Below are 23,540 nucleotides of genomic sequence, written 5' to 3' on the forward strand. Positions count from 1 at the left end.
CATTTTTTTATTGCCTTGGTTATTGCCTTCATCATGGGATTGGGACTTTCAGCCCTCTGTTCCTTACAAACATATTTACTATTGCATCATTCTACCTCACACATTAATATGGGATTTTTAGTCATCTTTGAATATATTTTAATATACTGGTGTTTTTATTGAACACAAGATTCAAATCACATTCATTCACAGTTACTTATTTAAAAGGATAATTATGTTACTTGTCTGAAAATGAAACAATTAAGTGTCAACAAATGCAGTGCACAAGGAAGTTTCATATTTTCAAATTAACAATTTTAAAAAAGAAGAAGAAAAAAATTCATATATATAAATAACGGGGATATGCACATAGTTTGGAGAAACAGCTCCCTTCATTTGGCCTTCTCTTGGCTGGGGTCAGCTTTCTGGAAGCTAACAGTCAGCATCTGAATTCTTGACATTAAGGCCGAGCATATGGGAGAGGCTTAATGATAATTTATCACTTTCATCTGCTGAATAAATATCAGGAGCTATCAAGCCCAGTGGGTACTCCGGCTTTTCCACTTTGAAAGTCCCTCCTCGAACTAAACTGGAGTCTTCTGCTTCTCCAGAGGCATCAAGACTCGGAGGAGCCATATTCAAGCTAATAGTTCTCTCCTCTGTTGGTGAGGTGTTAGTTGATGGTGCTTTTTCCTTTGCCATTTTCAACCTCTCCATGATGTCAATCCTTTCTCCATTTCTTGATTGTACATTTACTATTGGTAAACGGATTCCTTTGCTGACAACATAATCCTTGGCATCATTGTCAGATTTTGACAGGCTAAAGATATCTGGAGTTACACTTTTATTGTCTGCGCAGTTTCTGGGCAAGGTGTGTAATCTGAATTTGGGAACATCCACATCAGCAATGACTCCATGCTCCTCAGTGTCCAGTGAGCTAGATTTAAATCCCCATTTAAAGGGCCATTTCAGTTTACTTTTTGGGGAAAGTTTGATTCCAGTATCTCCAGCTGTGTTTTCTATTTCAGGAGTGTTGGTCCTCATTTCAGGGGCACAGACAGTGAGAGGTGAGATTTCGCCATCAAGTGACAGTTTTGGACTGGTATTTACCTCAGGAGTTTGAATTTTTGATCCAGAGAAACTCAGTTTTGGAACCTTGAAATGTGGCAATTTGGGCTTTTCAAGACCAGTATCTACCTTTGGAGCTTCCACATCTACTTCTGGTCCTTTTTTGGCACCTTTAAACAGCGACCTACTTAAATCTACTGTAGGAACCGATATGTTTGCATCTGCTGTAGACATATCTATGTTGACCTTGGATGCCTCCAGTCCAGCCTGAACTGAGGGATGAACACTGGGAACTTCTACTCCAGGGCTTGAAAGATCCAGTTTCGGAAGCTTATAATGAGGCAACGTAAATTCCCCCATTTGGGAATCTAACCCTAGAACTGGTGTTTTTAACTGTGCATCTGGGCCTTTAAGATCTGCAGTGGGCATGTTGATACCCATATCTGGAAGATGGCTACTGAGTCTAACATCACATGCTTCCAGGTCAGCATTTCCAAGACTCAGATCTGTTTTTTTAATGTTGAGATCGGATGGATTGGGTAGATGCAGACTGGGTCCTTTTACATCTGCTTTGGGCAAATTTATGTCTGCACCTAAACTTGTAATTTGAGGGGCAGAACTATTTAAGTGTGGTAATCCTATATCAGCATTGTGGGGATCAGGTAGGTGAAAATGTGGCCCATTTAAATCAGCTTTAGGCAGACTCAAATCTGGAGCACCAGAACCACCATCAATCTTGGGAGCTGAAAGATTCAAGTCTGGTGCATTTATATCTAGAGGAGCCAGATCAAGATGTGGACCCTTGACATCAGCATCAATATCAAGATTAGGATTTTCTATCTTTGGCCCTGATAATTTTGGTAAATTCAGGTTGGGTAACTTGAGTTTCCCAGTTGAAAGATCTAGAGACTGCAGCTCAACATCTGGTGTATCAATACTACCTTCAAACTTTGACGATGACAAGGACAGATCAGGTGCTATTAGATCTATGTTGGGCGTATCTATGCCTATATTAGGAACATCAACATTGGCATCAATATTTGGAGCTTTTAAATTGGTTTCCACTTCTGGGCCTTTGACTTTTGGCCATTTTGGGATTTTCATTTTTGGTAACTTCAGTTTACCATCAATCGGTTCAATGTTTGGATCAGGAGCGTGGAGATCTACATTAGGGCCACTGATATTAGCCTTAGGCGTGCTGAAATTGAGCTCCGGCGCTTCAATTTTTGGTGAAAGAGAAACATCTGGTGCCCTCAAATCTATATCAGGTGCCCTGAGATCCACATCTGGCACCTTGATATCACCATCAATATCAGATTTTAGACCTTTCAGTGTAGCAAACTTCTTGAGCCATTTGAATTTTCCAGATGAACCATGAGCATCAATGTCTAACTTGGGTTCATTCAATTCAGCAGTTGTTAGTTTTAGATCTGGTGCATTTAGGTCACCATCAAACTTTGGAGCTGTGAGACTCAGGTCAGGTGTTGAAACATTAGCCTCAAAATCTGGACTATTAACCTTCGGACCTGAGAAGGACCATTTTGGCTTTTTCAGGGTGTGCCATTTCATCTTTCCAGATGCATCTACGTCAGGTACTTTAACATCAACATCAGCTTTGGATAAATTCAGATCAGGTCCATGAAGTGATGCCTGTGAAGTAGAAAGTCTAAGGTCAGGGGCTTTCACATCAGTATCCAGGTCAACACTTGGGGTTTTCACCTTGGGTCCAGCAAACCAAAACTTTGGCTTTTTCAGTGTTGGGAACTTGACTTTACCAGATGAAGCCCCGATGTCCACATCTGGTGCATTAACTTGTAAATTGGGTTCTGGTAAATTCAGGTCAACATCTGGTGCATTAATATCACCATCAATGCTTGGAACAGAGAGTCCAATATCTGGTGTGCTTAAATTTGCTTCCAGTTTAGGGTCAGGTAGTTTGGGTTTCTTCAACTTCAGGTGCCAGTTTTTTTTCCAAGATGGAGTATCAATGTCAAGATTTGGAGTCTCAACATCTAAGTTGGGAACTTTAACGTCAGCTTTTGGAAGGTCCAGCTGAGCATTAATGCCACTATTAAGCTTTGGAGTTGAGAGATTTAATTCATGTTTATTCAGGCCTGCATCTATATCCAAGTCTGCCTTTGGGCCTTTTATTTTTGGTTTCTTCCATTTCTGGTGAGGCCAGACAAATTTACCAGACGGTCCACTGAAATTTGGCTGTTGAATTTCTAAATCTGGGCCTTTAAGATCAGCATTTGCCAGGTTTGCATTGATATTTGGGGCATATAACCCACCCTCCACTTTGGGGACGGATAAATCAATCTCTGGTGTGTTCAAGCCTGCATCTAAGTCCAGATCTGTTTTTGCACCAAGAGGTTTGGGCTTCTTCCACTTCAAATGTGGTCCATGTGGTCCCTTCCATTTCTGATGGGGCCACTTGAAAGGATCTGATGGTAAACCGATGTCTGTATTTGGGGATTCAAAGTTAACATCAGGTCCATTTAAATCCACGTTTGGTCCATTCAGATCCACATTTTTACTATTAATGTCTAATTTTGGTGAAGACAGGTTGAAGCCCTTTGTTTCTCCATTAACAGAAGGAAGCTCAAGGTCACCATCCACCACTGGGGTTTTGACCGCAGGTCGATCAAATTGTGGCATTTTGAAGTGGGGGGCTTTGTAATTGAGGTTACCTGTCTTTACTTGTGGTTTGTCAATGTCAAGCGAGGCACTGTGATTGTTGAGGTGGGGCGTTGCCAAACTGACATTAGGTGCTGTGAGGGTGCCATCAAGATCCGGACCCATCTTTGCAAGGGAGGGTAACGTAAACTCTGCACCAGCATCAGCTGACGGCTTAGTTAGATTTACATTAGGATGGTTATTGACCACTGAACCATTTAATTGACTCCCGACAGCCTGAGCTGCATGTAACTTTGCTCTCAGGCTGTCAAGAGAAGAAACTGTTTTCTCAGCTGATACATCCAGATCCGTCTTCTTAATGAAGTCACCAGTGAGCATCTGTTGATTTAAAAACAAAAAAAAGGCAGGTTAACAACTATTTTCAGTTTCATGTAAAAACATTGAAAACATCAAGACACTTGTATGAGAACAAATTACTTGTCCTCCTGGAATAAACCATGTTGTTGTTTTTTTACATATAAGTAAGGAATTTATCATATGTACGGTAAGCACAGTATTGTGTCTCATCTGGACAATGTCTTACAAATGTACACATAGCTGGAGATGCATTATACCAATACTACTACAGGTCTGTGTTCTGCTATTGTTGGTTTGGTTGTAACATACAGTACTTGCGCATGCTCAGGCACATTCAAAGCATATACCTTAGATTTTTTTATAGATGGAAAATGATGTGTCATTTTGAATAACCTCCACTCCAAGAAAAACATGTTAAAAGATTGCATTTTCAGACTCCAAAACACTGTTGTTGTGTAAATGAATGGTCAAAACATTTTCAGTCAAATCAGAAAAACCTATGACACTTGTCATAACAAGAGTGTCACATGCAGTATCTGTAATATTGTATGCGCGGCGCACAGAGCGAGAGATAACAGATTGAACAGCTCAAGGCCCGCTCGCGAGCTGGCAGATTGTAGTTTGGGATGTCCAATACGGCATTGCCCATTCCATGCGTTGCATGTTGGTCACCACAACAGCAACGCTGTAACCCAAAAAGCACATAACACTTCAGGGAAAATGCATTTTTTCAGGTTGTAAACATGGCTTGATGCCTAACTGATGCCAAGTTATTATTTCTAAGGAACTGGCAATTGCGCTAAATAGGCACTAATGGAATGACGGCGCTCAGTACTTTTATAGTGAGGGAGGGCCAACTAAAGTCAGAAAGCCCAAATGTGTACTTGGGTTTGTTTTTAACCCGGCCCAAAAAATTTGGACAACTGAAATGGTGAAAAAGAGTTTAACACGATACTATATTTCTACAATTCAGTACTAAATTGTTCTCAGTGTTTGCACGTTTTCAGCACTTATCTTCAAACATGTATTTCGAAACAAATCACAGAAATTACTTTACACGGTCTTGAAGTCATAATTACAGTAGATTAAAAAAAAAACAACTTTTAGGCCACAAATATGAAACAATTAAATGACAAACAGGAAGTAGTGTAGTAACTGAGCATGCCGCCTTCCTGTACCGCGTGACAACATCGCTGTGCACACTTGTTAATTGTGCGTAACTTCGAAACCTCATATGTTGGTACAGTCGCAAACTGAGGAACCCCTGTGGTACTAATACAGTTCATATGGTAAGGCATGTTGTCGTTTAGCACCGAGTCGTGTGCTTGAGTACTATGGAGGTATAACTGCATAGCCTGACTAAAATTACCCAAAAACATTAACAAACCACAGCCCCAAATTTTGAGAGTTGTCGTCAATGTTCTACAACTTGTACAATTACTACAATTCCCCAAACAAATAACAAACCACAGGCCCAAATTGTGTGAGTTGTCATGAATGTTCAGTGTTTTTATCAAAAATGAGACACCACTTTTCACTGGACCCAGAATTCGGCAGAGTATTATTGTTGGAAATACAAACATTGTCAACTAAATAATGAATACAAGTGCTAAAATGGGCATAGCACACAAATGCTAACCATTCATCCATCCATCCATTTTCTACCTTATCCGAGGTCGGGTCACGGGGGCAGTAGCTTTAGCAGGGACGCCCAGACTTCCTTCACCCCAGCCACTTCATCCAGTTCTTCCGGGGGAATCCCGAGGCGTTCCCAGGCCAGCCGAAAGACGTAGTCTCTCCAGCGTGTCCTGGGTCGTCCCCGTGGTCTCCTCCCGGTGGGACATGCCCGGAACACCTCACCAGGGAGGCGTCCGGGAGGCATCCGAATCAGATGCCCTAGCCACCTCATCTGGCTCCTCTCGATGTGGAGGAGCAGCGGCTCTACTCTGAGATCCTCCCGGATGAGCTTCTCACCTTATTTCTAAGGGAGAGGAAACTCATTTCGGCCGCTTGTATCCGGGATCTTGTTCTTTCGGTCATGACCCACAGCTCGTGACCATAGGTGAGGGTAGGAACATAGATCGACCGGTAAATTGAGAGCTTTGCCTTTTGGCTTAGCTCCATCTTTACCACAACGGACCGATACTACGTCCGGTTCACTGCAGACGCTGCACCGATCCACCTGTCGATCTCCCGTTCCATTCTTCCCTCACTCGTGAACAAGACCCCAAGATACTTTAACTCCTCCACTTGGAGCAGGATCTCATCCCCGACCTGGAGAGGGCACGCCACCCTTTTCCAACTGAGGACCATGGTCTCAGATTTGGAGGTGCTGATTTTCATCCCAGCTGCTTCACACTCGGATGCGAACCGCTCCAGTGAGAGTTGTAGATCACGGCTTGATGAAGCCAACAGAACCACATCATCTGCAAAAATCAGAGATGCAATACTGAGGCCACCAAACCGGACCCCCTCTACGCCTCGCCTGCGCCTTGAAATTATGTCCATAAAAGTTATGAACAGAATCGGTGACAAAGGGCATCCTTGGCGGAGTCCAACCCTCACCGGAAAAAAGTCCGACTTACTGCCGGATATGCGGACCAAACTCTGACTCCGGTCGTACAGGGACCGAACAGCCCGTATCAGGGGGTTCGGTACCCCATACTCCCGAAGAAACCCCCACAGGATCCCCCGAGGGACACGGTCGAACGCCTTCTCCAAGTCCACAAAACATATGTATGTATGTACATTGGGCGAACTCCCATGAACCCTCGAGGTGTAGAGCTGGTCCACTGTTCCACGGCCAGGACGAAAACCAAACTGCTCTTCCTGAATCTGAGATTCGACTTCCCGACGACCCTCCTCTGCCACACACTAGAAATTGATAAATGTACTACCCCATTGATGAAAATAGCGATGTTTCAATGATTGACAATATGAGATGATATTGTCAAACTGGATAGGTCACCTACCAGACATACTGGTATTGATTCTAATATAATATCAAATAAACACTGTTAATGACAATCTCAAAATGATATTTTCTAGCTTATCTATTTTATAATAAATACATTGGAATCATTTTTGTTTTAGTTTAATTTTAACCAGTTTATCTGCGATTGGCTGGCAACCAGTTCAGGGTGTTCCCCGCCTCCTGCCCAGTGATAGCTGGGATGGGCTCCAGCACTCCCGATACCCTTGCGAGGATAAGCGGCTCATCAAATGGATGGAGGATGGATAACCAGTTTATGTTGAAGAAATATCCAGATATGTCAAACATGTTATAGTCGGGTGTATTTTAATGGGCTTGGCATAGAAACTGTGACTTCCTTGTTGCCTTGAATGACAGCATTTACCTCAGATGGGTCTCCCAAAGAGCTGAGGCTGCCATTGGTGCAGAGCTCCTTCTTTGTCACCACCTTCATGTTGTTATTGTATGGCTGCAGCACTTTCAGGATGTTCTGCACTTCATTTTGGCTGAGATGATCAAGGTGTATTGTGGCTGCGACAATGTCATCCCCTGAAACAATTGGAAACTCATGAAACTTGTCTCAAATCCCCTGACCGCAGATATTTACCAGGTCACTTTAATGTCTGTAATTACTCAACATTTACTGACTCGCTTACCTGCCTGCACGCCACTGGATCCAAGAACTGTGCCATCTGGGATTCCTCTCATGACCGCTCCTTTCCCAGAGTTACCAAAGACCAGGCTTTCGGAAAAGGTGCTCATACTGTCTGCGCTCTATGTTACAAATTGGTTTACACTGTGACTTACTTCTGAGACTCAAACAAAGCATTGTTCACCATCAGATTATTTGAGTTAATATCTCATACTCACCATTATATCTTAGGTGTGTTTAGATACACATATCATGGAAGCTGTGCTGCATAGGTATCTATGAAAAACAGGAAAATAAATTCTTCAGTGCATAATATTGTAAGTCATATTTATGTTAAGTATTTGTTAAAAAATTATAGAATAAACATGTGGGTGTCCTGATATAATAAAACATATATGACAGGAAACACATATACAAAATTACACACAAAAAATAACAAATAACAAATCAAAACTAGAACAAAAAAAAACCTTACTCATCCATTGATAAAGGAGTACAGGTAAAATGACCTTATATCATAGAGCGAGTGACTACAGTGCAATTTCATAACTACATTGATCATAAACAGACTATTTCATGTCATTTCTATTTTCATATAAATATGCTATACATATAGAATGGTTTAAAGGTGTTTTCTTATCATTTGACATTTCACTCCTTTACATTAGATGTTTTTATACATATATGTTTAATGTATCCGAGAGAACACTTGTTTGGTTGTGTTTTTAGATCCCTACATAAAACAGTCTATTAGAACAAAGAAACTCTACGATCACTGTTTGAATTAAGGAATCGTTCTCAGGGTTCATGTCATTCCCATTCCCATTTTGCATGCATGTGGTCATTGTTCCTAACTTAATCAGCTCGGTGAGACACAAAAACAACAACACCATCAAGCACCGCACCTCAGGAATCTGAGGCCTCTGCTGGGGAAGGCACGCATGTGGACGAGTCGGTTTACATTCCCCCAATGCCAAACTGAGAGACACGCGCATTCAGTCACATAGCAGTCTGTCTGTCAACCACACCCGAACATCTCCACATGCAAACTCAACAAAGTACAATCGCAACACATTCACAGAGAAAAAGGGATAGTGCAGGCCTACAGCAGGCAGGTAAACATGTAACCCAAGAATATGTTGACTACTGCTACAAAACCAACTAAACACTTTTCACACAAAAATAAGATGACACACCCATCAATTGCTTACCTAATACGAATCAGTCATATAAATGACTATGAACCTGTCAATAGTTAGAACTACAGATACCAAAATGTATACAGTAGAAATGTGTCAAAGCTTAAATAACATCCTCGTTGCCAGATATTTCTGTATTCATTGCGTGCACTTGGTTATAGTCAATAGGTAAAATTAATCAAATGTATTCGCTAACAGTGATTCCATTCGCAGGGTGTGAATGCTGTACAGTTTTATATAAACAGTATTGTATATTAAAATGAAATGTTTATTTATTTATAGCTTCTATAGTCTAATGTCATATGCAAAAAAATAAAATAAAATAACACCAACAGCTAGGTTACATCAGCATGTTTAAAGAAATCAGTACACTCTTGTTGCAAATCAAAAAGTAAGAAAGACTCACTTATTTTGTCCACATGAAATACATCATTATTTAACTTGTCATCCCAAAGAAGCTCACTCTTAAAGAGTGAGAAGAAGGTAGTCCATGCACTCACTGTATACTGCTTCCAGGGACGCGTCCACCTGAGAAAAGCCCAGCAAGAGACTTCTCCTCTTCAGCATGTCCCTCTTGCTCTATCACGAGGATGGGAAGGATCTGCCAGTTAAATGCCTAGAAGCTTGATGGCAACCAGGAGAACTGGTTTGGCTACATCAGTGCTGCCTCTCCTTATGCCCCCTTTCCCCTTGCAACACACACACACACACACACACACCCGAGTCTAAAAGTATGTTGGAGAGAGCGACATGCAGGCCTTTTGGCAGTCGAAACCTGATGAGAGGTACATAGAGAAAAAGCCATTGCAGAGGGCACATACCACTCCTTTGTAACAGGAATAACCAGGTTTACAGAGAACTACATAAACCTTTCATTCTACTTCCATGAATAGTTGGCTTAACAATAGCTTTGTGACATTTCATTTTTTATCACAGCTGTCACAATGCGACTGATGTTTGTTTTTTATCGCATAGCAAAGCCTCAATTCACTTGTCACGTTTATTATCGATAGGTGTTAATTTTTTGGGGGGAGGGAATGATCTTAAAAATACAGTGATAACTGATGTGACAATCATGTCATGCATCTATCCCCGGTTCTCACTTATAATCAGAGATGCTACAAGGAATATCTGCATGGTACAACATTGCGTTGATTGACTGATGGACAATGTTGGGAAGATTACTTTGGAAATGTAGTTGATTACAATTACAGGACCTTTGGATGTTTTCTCTAAAAAGTAACTTAAAACCGGAGATCATTATTTTGGAATTAACCCCATATTGGGTCTTTACACAAATACAAAAACTGATAAGCAACAATGATTGAAAAAACACACACACAGACACACACACATATCCATCCATCCATTTTCCATACCGCTTGTCCTCACTAGTGTACTGGAGCAGGACCAGCTGACTCTGGGCGAGAGGCGAGGTACACCCTGAACTGGTTGCCAGCCAATCGCAAGGTGTGAGTCAAGACACATCTCATGATGGGTAAGATCAAAGAGCTGTCTCAAGACCACCGCAAACTAATTGTTGCAAAATTACGATACCATTGGTTAAAGGCGCATATCTACGCTTCTGAACTTTCCAGTGAGCATGGTTAGAGCCATAATATGTAAGTAGAAAGCCAATAATACCAGCATAGATTTGCCTCGATCAGGTGCTCCTCGCAAGATTTCTGACAGAGGAGTGCAAAGAATAATCAGAACAGTTGTCCAAGAGCTAAGGACCACCTGTGAAGAGCTTCAAAAAGACCTGGAATTAGCAGGTGAGTAGTGGACTCCGCCGCCATGGCCTGTATGCACGCTCACCACGCAAGACCTCATTGCTGGAAAAAAAAAAGCATGTCAAAGCTCGTTTAAAGTTTGCTGAACAACATTTGGACAAGCCAGTTAAATATCGTGAGAATAAAATCTGGTCTGATGAGAGCAAAATTTAACTGTTTGGATGCCAAAATAGCGGCATGTTCTGAGGACCCGGGTTCAATCCCCGGCCCCGCCTGTGTGGAGTTTGCATGTTCTCCCCGTGCCTGCGTGGGTTTTCTCCGGGCACTTCGGTTTCCTCCCACATCCCAAAAACATGCATTAATTGGAGACTCTAAATTGCCCGTAGGCATGACTGTGAGTGCGAATGGTTGTTTGTTTGTATGTGCCCTGCGATTGGCTGGCAACCAGTTCAGGGTGTACCCCGCCTCCTGCCCGATGACAGCTGGGATAGGCTCCAGAACGCCCGCGACCCTAGTGAGGAGAAGCGGCTCAGAAAATGGATGGATGCCAAAATACACAACACGTTTGGAGGATAAGTGGCACTCCGCATCACCCTTAAAAGACCATACCAAAAGTGAAGTTCGGAGGTGGGAAAATGATGGTGTGGGGCTGCTTTACAGCAAACGGTAGTGGTAAACTTCACAGTGCGAATGGTTGTTTGTTTCTATGTGCCCTGGGATTGGCTGGCGACCGATTCAGGGTGTACCCCGCCTCCCGCCCGAAGATAGCTGGGATAGGCTCCAGCACGCCCGCGACCCTCGTGAGGATAAGCGGTGAAGAAAATGTATGGATGGATAATAATAATAATAATAATAATAATAATAATAATAATAACTCCTCCACCCAAATTTAACTGTAGGAATTGGGACGGTTGAGTACAAAGTGTAACAAGGGAATGACATCTACTGGAAATGTGAGTCTACAAGACTTCACAGAATAAAGCCATTTGTGATACAGTCCAAGAATGACAATTTATTTGGGAAAGTAATGTTTAGAAAGTGGAGAGCCAAGAGATAAAAACAATTAACCTGTCATAGATATTTTCAAGAAAATTTTGATATAAATTTATTCTTTAATTTAAAAGCAATTGAGTAATATTTTATCTTTTAGTCACATAGGCACGCAAAATATATCTGTGACTTCAAAAGTATCTGGGAGCAAGCATTTATTGTGTTGTGAGTCAGTCATTAGTCTCGATATTGCTGAGTTATTAATTTTTTAAATATATTTTGAAGGGGAAGGATTCAGTCTTGCACTACTGTCAATCGATAAAGACACTTCAACATCTGAGTCATAACAGAGAGATAGACCAATTTGTCAGAGGACATTCTTTCACCCACCAAGTACCTGTTGATAGCAACTGTTTTTGATTACATTGTTAACTCCTCGAAGGGAAATTCCATCCATCCATCCATCCATCCATTTTCTGTACCGCTTATCCTCACTAGGGTCGCGGGCGTGCTGGACCCTATCCCAGCTGTCTTCGGGCGAGAGGCGGGGTACACCCTGAACTGGTCGCCAGCCAATCGCAGGGCACATAGAAACAACCGGATTTGAACCCCGGTCCTCAGAACTGTGAGATTGATGTGCTAACCAGTCGTTCACCGTGCCGCCCGAAGGGAAATTATCCTCTGTGATTTTTTTGTCAGTTGAAAATGATGGACACAGTGACCTTTTTTCCATACAGTTTTGGATACACTGTAACAATGTGTACAGATTTTTTTCTTTTTATGGTTAATGCTGTAAACATACTTCCTGTTTGTTTCCTGTATTTAAAAAAATAATAATAAAAACTCTAACTGTGACTTTGAACTTTGACTACTACTACAGTAATTTATTGTTTTAAAATCAGTCCAAAAACTTTAAAAAGCTATTTCTGAGCCTTCGTTAGCGTTTTGTGAAATTTTGTGCTTGCGTGTTGCATTCACTTTACCTCCTGTGCATCTACTGGGGGCTAAGCCCCCCCATCCATTAAACCTAGTGACGCCGCTGGCCGTGCACAAAAGCGCACTGATACAATCAAATTTCGTGCGAATTTCATATTTTCAGCGTACATGCGGACCTGCGCTCCACTTATGTGCACCCCTGCAGATAAGTGAATGTTCCATAAAAAGTCCAAAATTATGAAGAAACTGTTCAAAAGTCAATGTTCTTTTATGTGTTCAAATAGTAACTACGAGTCGTTTTTAAAACCTCAGATAAACTAACAGATTGTGCCACAAGGTGGTGCTTCGAGGTCATATTTGGAAAAATATGTCATGTTTGAGATAACAACAGCAGAATGGCACATGACCAGAGAGCGCCAATCACAAGCTTCATCTTTTGAAGGAGTAAGTGATATGAAAAAAATACGAGCTTTTGTGGCTATTTTTCAAATGTAACTAAAGTTTCTGTCTTGGAAATTTTCAAAAGCAACTGTAATTACACAGTTTCTCCCAGTAATGTAATGGATTACAATTACATAAATGTAATTAAATTACATAATCTTGTCACATGTACTGTAATTAGTTACTCCGGAACACTGCAGATGGATAATAAAAACTAAATGGAAATTAACTTGAGTTAAAGGGAATATATTGTCATGAGTTTTGCCCTGCAGTTCTTTTGTTGGAGCGTGGGTGGCACTTTTGCAGCCCTCTCGCCCTCTCTCTCCCTCTCTCTCTTCCTAGTAATCAGCACCACCTGTTATCCATCAGAATTCATCACCACCAGCATAAAAGCCTGCCAGATCCAAGACTCGGATTAACCAACGCCCCTGCGGTCTTCCAAACATTCATCAATGATGTCTTCCGCGATATGTTAAACCGGTTTGTTTTTGTTTACCTGGATGACATCCTAATTTTCTCCCACTCCCCCGAAGAACACCGCAGTCATGTATGCCAAGTCCTCCAGCGCCTCCTCGAAACCCACCTATATGTCAAACCCGCAAAAAATGTGAATTCCACCTCTCCTCCTTACACTTCCTAGGCTACATCATTGCCAAAGGACAATGGCAAACCCTGCCAAAATCCAAGCAATCGTTAAGTGGCCCACTCCCACCACCCGCAAAGAACTACGTTTCCTCGGATTCCCAAATTTCTACCGCCGCTTCATCCGTATTTACAGCAAGGTTGCAATTCCTCTCACTAGCCTTACATCCAGCAGTTCCCCGTTTCAGTGGACCCCGGCAGTATCTCAAGCTTTCGACCAACTCAAGACCCTTTTCACCAGTGCTCCCATCCTACACCACTCCGACCCCTCCTTCCAGTTCGTGGTGGAGGTTGACGCCTCGGGGCCATTCTCTCGCAGTGGGACCCCTCTTCTCAAAAACCTCCGCCCTGTGCCTTCTTTTCCTGTTGTCTTTCCCCCGGCGAACGAAATTACGACCTCGGCAACCGAGAGCTGTTGGCCATCATCTGGGCATTAGCGGAATGGAGGCACTAGTTGGAGGGGATAGATTTACCGTTTATCATCTGGACTGACCACAAGAACCTTGCCTACCTCCGTACCGCCAAACGCCTTAACCCCCGCAAATCTCACTGCGCCCTCTTCTTGAGCCAATTTAATTTCTGCCTCTTCTTCCGTCCTGGATCCCGCAACAGCAAACCTGACGCCCTGTCTCTAATTTACTCACACCCCTCCAGCCCTGCAGAACCAGAATCCATCCTCCCTTCCTCTTGCTTCATTTGAGCGGCTACTTGGAAGATCGAACAGGTGGTTGAAGAGGTTCAAAAGACTCACCCCGATCCCAAGACCGAACCGCCTTTGAAACTGCTGACCTCCTTGTCCAACATGTCTTTAAACTCCACGGACTCCCCATCGATATCGTCTCTGACTGATGTCCTCAGTTCTCCTCCCTTGTCTGGAAGGAATTCTGTAAAGCGGTGGGCGCAGCAACCAGCTTGTCTTCGGGATACCATCCACAGACCAATGGCAAGACGGAGCCGGTGAATCAGTCGCTGGAAACGGCCCTTCACTGTGTTGCCGCATGCAACCCCTCCTCCTGGAGCTCATTCCTCCCGTGGATTGAGTACGGCCTCAACTCCCTCACCAGCTCCGCTACCGGTATGTCCCCGTTCATGGCTTGCTACGATTTCCACCCGCCATTATTTAGGGAACAAGAGCAGGCGGTTCCTGCGGTAAAGGATCACCCCAAAAGGGTCTCGGCCGTGTGGAAAGACATCCGGGCGGCCTTAACTCTGTCCGCAGAGAAAAACAAATTACTCGCGGACCTTCATCGCTCTCCAACGCCTGAGTACAAGGTGGGTCAGTCCGTTTGGCTTTCCTCCCATGACCTCCCACTCCAGACGGAATTCTGCAAACTCACTCCGCGCTTCATTGGTCCTTTCCCTATCACAAAAATCTTCAATCCCACGTCTGTCCAACTGAAACTTCCGCAATCTCTAAAAATTCATCCTACATTCCATTCCACCTGCGCTCTTAAAATAAAATCTCTCTCTTAAAGCTGTAATTAACGTTTAGTGTATTGATTTACACACGCACATTCAGACAAGACCAGTTGAGTGTGAGAGGATCCTTGTAGTGTTTGTTTCAACATAATGCACTCGGCAGTTTAATGTAACGTGAAATGGAGATTATGTAATACAAGCAGTGATGCTGACGTCCTGGTAAAGGCTCTGACAAAAGTAAGCTTTTCTTGCTAAGATGCACATACTAAACTTAGCAGCATGAGTCACTACCCTGCCCAGCCCACAAATTATTACAATGCAATGACTGTGCATGGGAGAGATGGAGAAGGGTGTTGTCACTTGGAAGAGAGAAGCGAAACAACAAACCACAGCTGACTAATTTATTTTAAAGACAATAGTCATTTTTTTTATGACCAAAAATAATGAATGTGCTCTTTTAAGACGGAATTTTACAATCTAGTCACTGATAACACAGTAGGAGGACACAATGATGTAACAGAGTTTGATGTGTTTTGTACTGTTGTTTGTCCATGCTTAGTACAGATTTTTTTTTCCCTGTGCACACAGGATTACAACAATTGGTCTGTAATTTTGTTTGTTTGAACAAAATATGAGGTCTTCCACATTGTTCCAAAAATGTAACTTCTTTCTTCAATTCCATTTAATTGTTCAAGGAATTAAGGGTGAGTTATGAAAAGATGGTTTAAAAAATTCAAAAAGAAGATTCTACTCAAAAAGCTTTTTGTTCTAAGTATTGTAATGCAAAGCAGGTGGAACTGGAGTCTTAAGTCATTTTTTTGTTGTCATGACCACTGACTCCTGATGAAGATGGAACAGATCTGTTGAGACAGTGTTTCTTTTGGTAGCGGGATGTGACACCTCAAAGAGTTTTGGCAAAATGTTGAAAGGTCCGGCACAAACACCACTAAAGCATATCTAAACTTGTCCAATTTAGCAGTACTGACAATACATCTGTCATCAGTGTGAAAAGTACAGTAAAATCATTTAATAAGGGAAATTATCTGTGTGGGGGGAAGGGTGCTCATGTTCTTAAATAATATTCAATGAGTAATACTTTCTATGACTAATGGAGTTTATCCCAGCTGACTATCAGGTGAGAGGCAGGATGCAGCCTAAACTGGTCGCCAGTCAATTGCATGGTAAATATAGACAAACACCGATTCACATTTAGATTCGCACCTTTTGCCAATTTAGTCTTAATTAATCTAATATACATGTCAAAACCCAAGCAAGCATCGGGGAGAACATTAAAACTCCATGTAGAAAGGTCCAAGTCAAGGTTCAAAGCAAAAATCTTCGACTCTCTGACAAAAGATCTTGTGAGATTAAAGACAGCCACCCTTAAAGTTAAGGATCGCAGAGAGGATTTATCTTGTTTCACTTGTAATGATATAGGATTAACCCTGTTAGTCATGTTAAACAGTAATTTGATAGCTAGTCCAAACATATTATGCCTAATTTGAAATAGTTAACCCTTGTGAGACTTCAAAAAGATTTTTTGGCACTATTACGTGTGGGGGTGGTTCTCTTTGCATGTAAACTAAAAGCTTTTAATATGTAAATGATACAGAGCAATTGGTGGGTTCAGTTTCTATCCCTCAGGTCCTCATTCAGGTGTCTTGATTTAAGGAGGGAAGAATGTATCATTAGAATGTGACCAATCTGCTCACACTGTCAGGATAAATAAATAAATAAATAAATAAATACATACATACATACATCAATGCTTTCATCTGTACAAAAGAACGTCAATTTCTTGATTTAGTTTGGATCTGCTGAAAGGACAGTATTTTTTTCCTTAACAAGATGTGTGCATGTAATTCCAGCAAATTTTTTCAGGCACATTAACATAACAGGCATTTTGGCATTGCAATTACTGGTGTTGGGTGCAGGACATGTGGCGCAGATGCTACTTGGGAGTGCAAGGGCCATTAACCTTAATATTACCGAACATTAAAGTTTCAGCCATCTGTTTTCTATATCGCTTATGCTGTTAAGGGTCCAAGGCCTGGATATAAAATGTGTGGGTTGTGTCAGGAAGACCATCCGGCGTAAAAACTGTACCAAACAAATCATGCGATTGACTGTCTGTGGGGACGCTTGACAGGACAAGTCGACAGTCACAACAACAGTTACATAGGTTTGTACATACTACTTAATCATAAAAAGGAAAAATAAAATTACAATAAACCAGCAGAAATTGATGCTTCATCCATTCTTCTTAATCACCAAACATGAAAATCATCCCAATGTTTTTCCACCAATGAGCACATACAGTATACAACACAACGTTTAACAGCTTCCCTAACTTTCTCTGTAAGGATGTTGCACACCACTTCAGAGGAAAGATTGACACTATCAGATGCAATATTTTAATCTTGACGTAACATGGGTTTAAACACATCTTAGCGTCTTACCTGAGGAAACTGAATGGTTTTGTCCATGCTGAGATGCTTGACATTTTCTCCACAGTGAAGCGCACCACATATTCTTTTTGACCCAATTCCAACATCAATTTTTAAAACATTTTATGGAACTTTTAGAGAGAAGCATTTAGAAATTCTTTTAATTGCGCACTTCGGACAGTGCCTTCCTTACAGCAGTGCTGAGCCCCTTTCCGAAGGAGAGCAATTTAGATTTTAGTGATTTAATGATCTAACTTAAGATTTTGGGGAAAATACTTTTAGAAACAATTGTTTTTATTCAACTCAATGACCTTTTCGCAAATTCAAATCTGCAGTAGAAGGTTTTCAAGTCGTCAGCTAGCCCTTTATTGTTCTCTGCTTGGGGGGGATGGTCGCTTGTAGTAGGTTAGCGATTGTAATCCAAAACAGACTGATTTAGAGTTGTTAGCAGTAAACAGTTTTTCTAGCTTTACTGCATAATATCTCTTTGCAATGTTAATTTCTTTAGTCAGATGGTTTCAATTATACAGGGCTCTATCTCCACTTCGATAGGCGTCCTCTTTAGCCTGGTGAAATTGCTTCAGTTTGGCAGTGAACCACAGCTTCTTATTATTGAACGTGTGAAATGTCTTTGTTGGTACACACACATCTTCACAGAAACTGATGTAGGATGTAACAGTGTCCGTATATTCATCCAGGCTGCCATTCGAAGTTTCAAAGACACTCCAGTCTGTGCAGTCTAAACAGCTTTGAAGTTCTATCTTTTCTTCTTTGGTCCACTTCACTGTTTTCAACATAGGCTTCGCCCATTTAAGTTTTTTCTGTATGTTGGTATTAAGTGAATTAAGCAGTGATTAGTCGAACCCAGAGCTGCTGTGGATAGCACAGTATGCATCATTTAGCGTAGTATAGCAGTGGTCTAGAATGTTGTTTTCCCTGGTAGGACAGTCGATGGGCTGCTTGTATTTAGGGAGTTCATGGTTGAGTTTAGTTTTGTTAAAGTTCCCAAGAATAATGAGGGGTGAGTCTGGGTGGGGTTTTTTTCAATTTTGTTTACTTGTTCAGCCAGCGTTAGCAGTGCGGCATTCGTGTTACCTTGAGGAGGAATGTAAACACCGGCAAGAATGAAAAATGCGAACTCATGAGGCGAGTAGAATGGCTTACAGGTCAAAAACAGAGACTCTAAATCCCGGGTGCAGTGTGTGTTGAGCTCTGTGACGTCGGTACACCATATTTCGTTGATATAGAAGCATATCCCACCGCCTTTTGTTTTCCCCGATAACTCCGTGAAGCGGTCTGCCTGGTGTAGCTGGAAGTCCGGAAGCAATTACGGCGCCATTTCGGGACACGTTCACAAAGCCATGTCTCCGTGAAGCACAGGGCAGTAGAATGTCAGAAGATGAAGCTCATCCGTTTTGTTGGATAGAGAGCGTAGATTTGCGAGGTGAATCGACCAGAGCAGCATTCGGAATCATCTCTTACGGAGCCTGACCTGCTCTCCGGCTCGTTTCCCTCTGTGGTGTCGCCTTCGCCTCCATGTGCCGGTTATACTAACATATCAACTCACAGGTTCTTACAGGTGTTTAGGTAAGTAACTGAGCGGCTTTGTGAAAGAAAGTCCAGAGTAGACTCCCTAATGTTTAGCAACTCTTTCCTTGCGTAATGTCTTCAAAGACAAACGAAAAACAGAAAAACATAGACAGTACTAGAAAGCATGTAACCGAGGCGACCATGACCATCGTGGAGCCACTGGAACATTTTATCGACAGATCTTTCAATCGCTTCGTCATGCAAGCTAGCGGATCCCACCATGACGACTGCATCAACCCGCTGAAAAGACAGAAGGCTAATTCATCCACAAGCACTGTAGCTCTGCTACCCAGCTCACCTGACGCTATAGCTGATAAGAAGCTATGATTTTTCAGTCTATTACACCAGGAGATTAAGGAGCTCAAAACCAGTCTGGAGTTCATGCACCAACAAGTCAGAGAGCTAAAAGAAGATCATGCCGAACTTATTTCAGCAATGGTAGATTTACAGTCAAGAAGCATGCGGGATAACCTCATCTTTTGTGGCATTTCTGATCGACTGATTCACTGATCCATTTTCCTGCTGAAAATCCCGAAGGAGACGCTTGCTAACATCACCTTCCACTCAGTACACAGACTAGGAGGACCGTGAGCATGTAATCATCCCCGTCCAATCATTGCCAAATTTGAACATTTCCCGCAGAAAGTCTGAAGGAGAGGATCTGAAGGGTACACAGTTTGGGATGAATGAACAGTTTCCATGTGAAATCAACAAGCAACACAAAGTCCTGTACCCTCCAATGAAGAATTACTGGTAACAAGGAAAACACGCCTCACTGGTTGTGGACAAACTATACATAGACGGTCAACTGTTTCGCTAATAGATGAGTATTTCTTCCAAGTTTGCTTTATCAGTTGGTATATAATGTAGAAAAACCGTGCATTCATTTGTTTAGGCACAAAAAATAGGGGAATCATGCACGTCCCATTGCACCCGCCACTCACTGACATGGGACATTGCCCTTGTTTTCTTTTTATTCATCTTTCTCTATGATACTTCCTTTTCCCTTCTTTACGGCGCCCCCCCTCCCCCCCGCTGCCCCACTTACTGAATGCTCACTCTCCCCTCCCTCCCCCTCTGTACACATGTATTTGCATGCCACTTGTGCTTGGATGTATATGTATATGTATGTATATGATATTTTCCATTCCGTTTACATGTTTTGGCTTTGCTGAAGTCATACACAACACGTTCAATACCTCAATACATAATACCTCCTAAAACAACTTCATATTATCAGCTTCACAGTAAGAATATTTTCATTAGATATATAATATTTCTGAGAGTTATGTATCTTTCCCACACACGTATAGACGGTACACTGACATAGATTGTCCCTCATTCACTTATAACAATACAATTGTTATCAATAATAAGCCAAGCATAACTTTTGTTTCATGGATTGTAAATGGCATTTGTTCACAGGCAAAAAGAATTAAGATTATGGATTATATCACAAAATTAAAAACATCTTTTTCATACAAGAAACCCATCCATCCTTCCATTTTCCGTATCGCTTATTCTCACTGAGTCGTGGGCGTGCTGGAGCCTATCCCAGCTGACTTTGGGCAAGAGGCAGGTACACTCTGAACTGGTCGCCAGCCATTCGTAGAGCACACATAAACAAACAACCATTCGCACTCACATTCACATTAATTTGTCAAAATCAGAAGAAAATTACCCTTCCGACTTAAATTTCAGCTTGCTATAACAGCAGACAAAGAGGAGTCTCGATAGTAGTTCATAATAGGCTACTTCCATCCATCCATTTTCTGAGCCGCTTCTCCTCACTAGGGTCGCGGGCGTGCTGGAGCCAACTTTTTACGCAATAATTGACCCAGAAGACCGATACAAACTGTAATTGTTCATTCAACTATATTTAATAAATCATACACATTAGTTAAAGTTTACGCCCCTAATATTGATGATAGAGCTTTTATTCCCACACTTTTTACACATCTGACCAATTTGTCAGCTAATTCAACAATTATTATAGGTGGTGACTTTAATATAGCACTTAATCCAACCATAGAGCGCTCAAATTTAAAAAATACCAAACAATCACAGTCTTCCCGGATATTATATAAATATATGAACGATTTTGGACTCTTCCGACAAGAAAAAAAACAAAATTAGAAAGCGAATTGGAGATGAAAACCAAACAACTCACAGAAGAATATGCAATAAATCCAAGGGACCTAATTAGGAACCAACTTTATGATGCACTAAAAACACTAATTACAACCATACAAGATTCAAATGGAAAATTTAGTCAATCACCACAGGATATTAATGATATATTCTACAACTACTACAGTAGCTTGTATTCATCCCACAATAAGCCGAATAAAAACGACATTGAAACTTAATTTTTTTCAATAACCTAAACATCCCTCACTTAACTTCATAAAGTAAAGAGTTTTTAGACGCACCATTAATGCTCGCAGAGTTGCATAAGGCCTTAAACAATATGCCAACATGTAGAGCTTCAGGCAATGATATATTTTCCACTGAGTTTTATAAACATTTCTGGTCTATACTAGAACCACTATTTTTCAGAACGGTGATAGAGATAAAAGATAAAGGCCTAATTAGAAACCATATGAACACAGTCGCAATACAACTACCACTGAAACCAGGAAAAGACCCCACTCATCCAGCTAATTACCGAGCGCTGTGACTAATTAATACAGACATCAAAATAATTTCTAAGGCTTTAGCCAACACACTAGAAAATTTTTTGCCATCGATAATACATTGTGACCAAACGGGTATTATTTAAGGACGCAGCTCTACCAACAATGTCAGGTGACTGATAAACCTAATAAGTATGTCTGAATGTAATTATCTAAAAACAATTGTCTTGTCACTAGATGCAGAAACTGTTTTTTTATTTTTGCTGTACTTCACAAATTTTGCTTTGGTGATTCATATGTTCACTGGATCAAAATGTTATACAACTCTCCCAAAGCAACTGCCACCACAAATGTAACACTAGTATTAAAGGTATTCGTACTCCTATGTCATAACACAAAATCAATCTTTAAACAGATGATATACTTCTTTATTTACAAGAACCCAAGGCATCACTTCACATTGTTTCTAACCACATTAAGATATTTTCGCAATTATCAGAATATGCTATCAATTGGTCAAAATCAATTATACTCCTTCTAACGACTTACCCATGGAATCCTGCGGACCAAAATCCAAATTTTCCTATTCCAACAGGGAATATCAAATATCCAGGCATTAATATCTCAGCAAAACTTAAATAGTTGAATAATTTAAATCACGTACCTCTACTGGAAATAAATTTGTGATTATTTAAAACGTTGGAAAAGCCTACCTCTCAATTTTAGGGCGTATAGCTAACGTAAAAATGAAAACGTTACCACATATTAACTATTTATTTTCAATGATCCCATTCAAACCCACATTAAAATGGTTCTAAATGCTAGACTCTGCCATTTTAAATTTTTACTCTAAAAATAAGAAAAATAGAATTAGCCTAGCTACCATTCAGAAAGATAAAACAGAAAGGGGACTTGACGCACCCAACGACAAACACTATTAATTAGCTAGCCAAATACAATACCTCATTAAAAATGGTTACATCCAAATGTTGAACAACAATCTTGGCTGGAACTAGAACAGATAGACTCCAATGCCACCAAACTTTCAGACTTCCCAATTATCAGCACAAGTCGCAAACACCACAATTGTTTTAAGAATCTGATTATTGCAGTCTGGTGGAAAAGTCTAGAAATTACACAATTTCAGTCAGCACCATGTCATTCCTCCTCAATCTGGCACAATCATGATTTTGAGATGAAAAAAGTACCCCTTTACTGCAGCACATGGAAACAAAGTGGAATTGACCGCCTACACCATTTATTAAAAAATAATGCATTCATGTCACATGAAAGCTTATTCCAAGAATTTCAAATTAAAGGTGGTAACTTCCTTCAATACTATAGAGTAAGACCAACACTCCGAAAAAGATTCTCAACACACGTGCGTACTGTATAACTACCCGTTTTTGTTCAGAAAATAGAAGAACTACTAATTAATCTCAAGTACTAATTCAATATAGTTACCAATCGCAAAATGGGAAGAAAGACCTCTAAGTTTCTACTGACAATAATTACTTGGCACAAATCTGCAGAAATACATTCTCAATGACAAAAAAACTGTAATTTACAGCTAATCAAGTTCAAAGTACTCCTTAGATCACACATTACGCAATATAGTACGCATACCTCTTGGGTCTGGTTGTGTCCGTTTTGCCCTCCAGGGGGGTGCTGGTCCCGGGGCTGCTCTCTGTCCCTGGGTGCCGGGGAGGTGCCCGCTGGCCCGATTCCAGGGCTCTAATCCTGTTCTCCGGATGGGGGCTTGGGTGCTGTGCTGGTGCGCCTCGGCCTGTGTCATCATTGCCCTGTGACCGTCTCGCCTCACCCCCACCAGTCCCCCAAATTT

The 23,540-nt window shown here is 41.3% G+C and overlaps 1 protein-coding gene across 2 annotated transcripts; it reads right to left on the reverse strand.

The window, feature by feature from the left end:
- Nucleotides 1–132: 132 nt before the first annotated feature.
- On the reverse strand, nucleotides 133–9,517 carry si:ch211-125o16.4 (neuroblast differentiation-associated protein AHNAK). Of its 2 annotated transcripts, none has more exons than XM_061789403.1 (5): nucleotides 9,364–9,517; nucleotides 7,883–7,940; nucleotides 7,669–7,786; nucleotides 7,398–7,561; nucleotides 133–4,062 (listed from the first exon to the last, which is right to left on the reverse strand). In XM_061789403.1, exons 2-5 carry the CDS (start codon nucleotides 7,883–7,885, stop codon nucleotides 412–414), a joined length of 3,936 nt encoding a protein of 1,311 aa, XP_061645387.1. In that variant the 5' UTR covers nucleotides 7,886–7,940; nucleotides 9,364–9,517; the 3' UTR covers nucleotides 133–411. The 2 variants fall into 2 exon arrangements, with proteins under 2 accessions (XP_061645387.1, XP_061645388.1); XM_061789404.1 differs by having other exon boundaries at nucleotides 9,270–9,401.
- Between the last annotated feature and the right edge of the window lie 14,023 nt (nucleotides 9,518–23,540).

This window comes from Phyllopteryx taeniolatus, chromosome 11, assembly GCF_024500385.1.
Source record: "Phyllopteryx taeniolatus isolate TA_2022b chromosome 11, UOR_Ptae_1.2, whole genome shotgun sequence".
NCBI classification, from domain to species: Eukaryota; Metazoa; Chordata; class Actinopteri; order Syngnathiformes; family Syngnathidae; genus Phyllopteryx; species Phyllopteryx taeniolatus.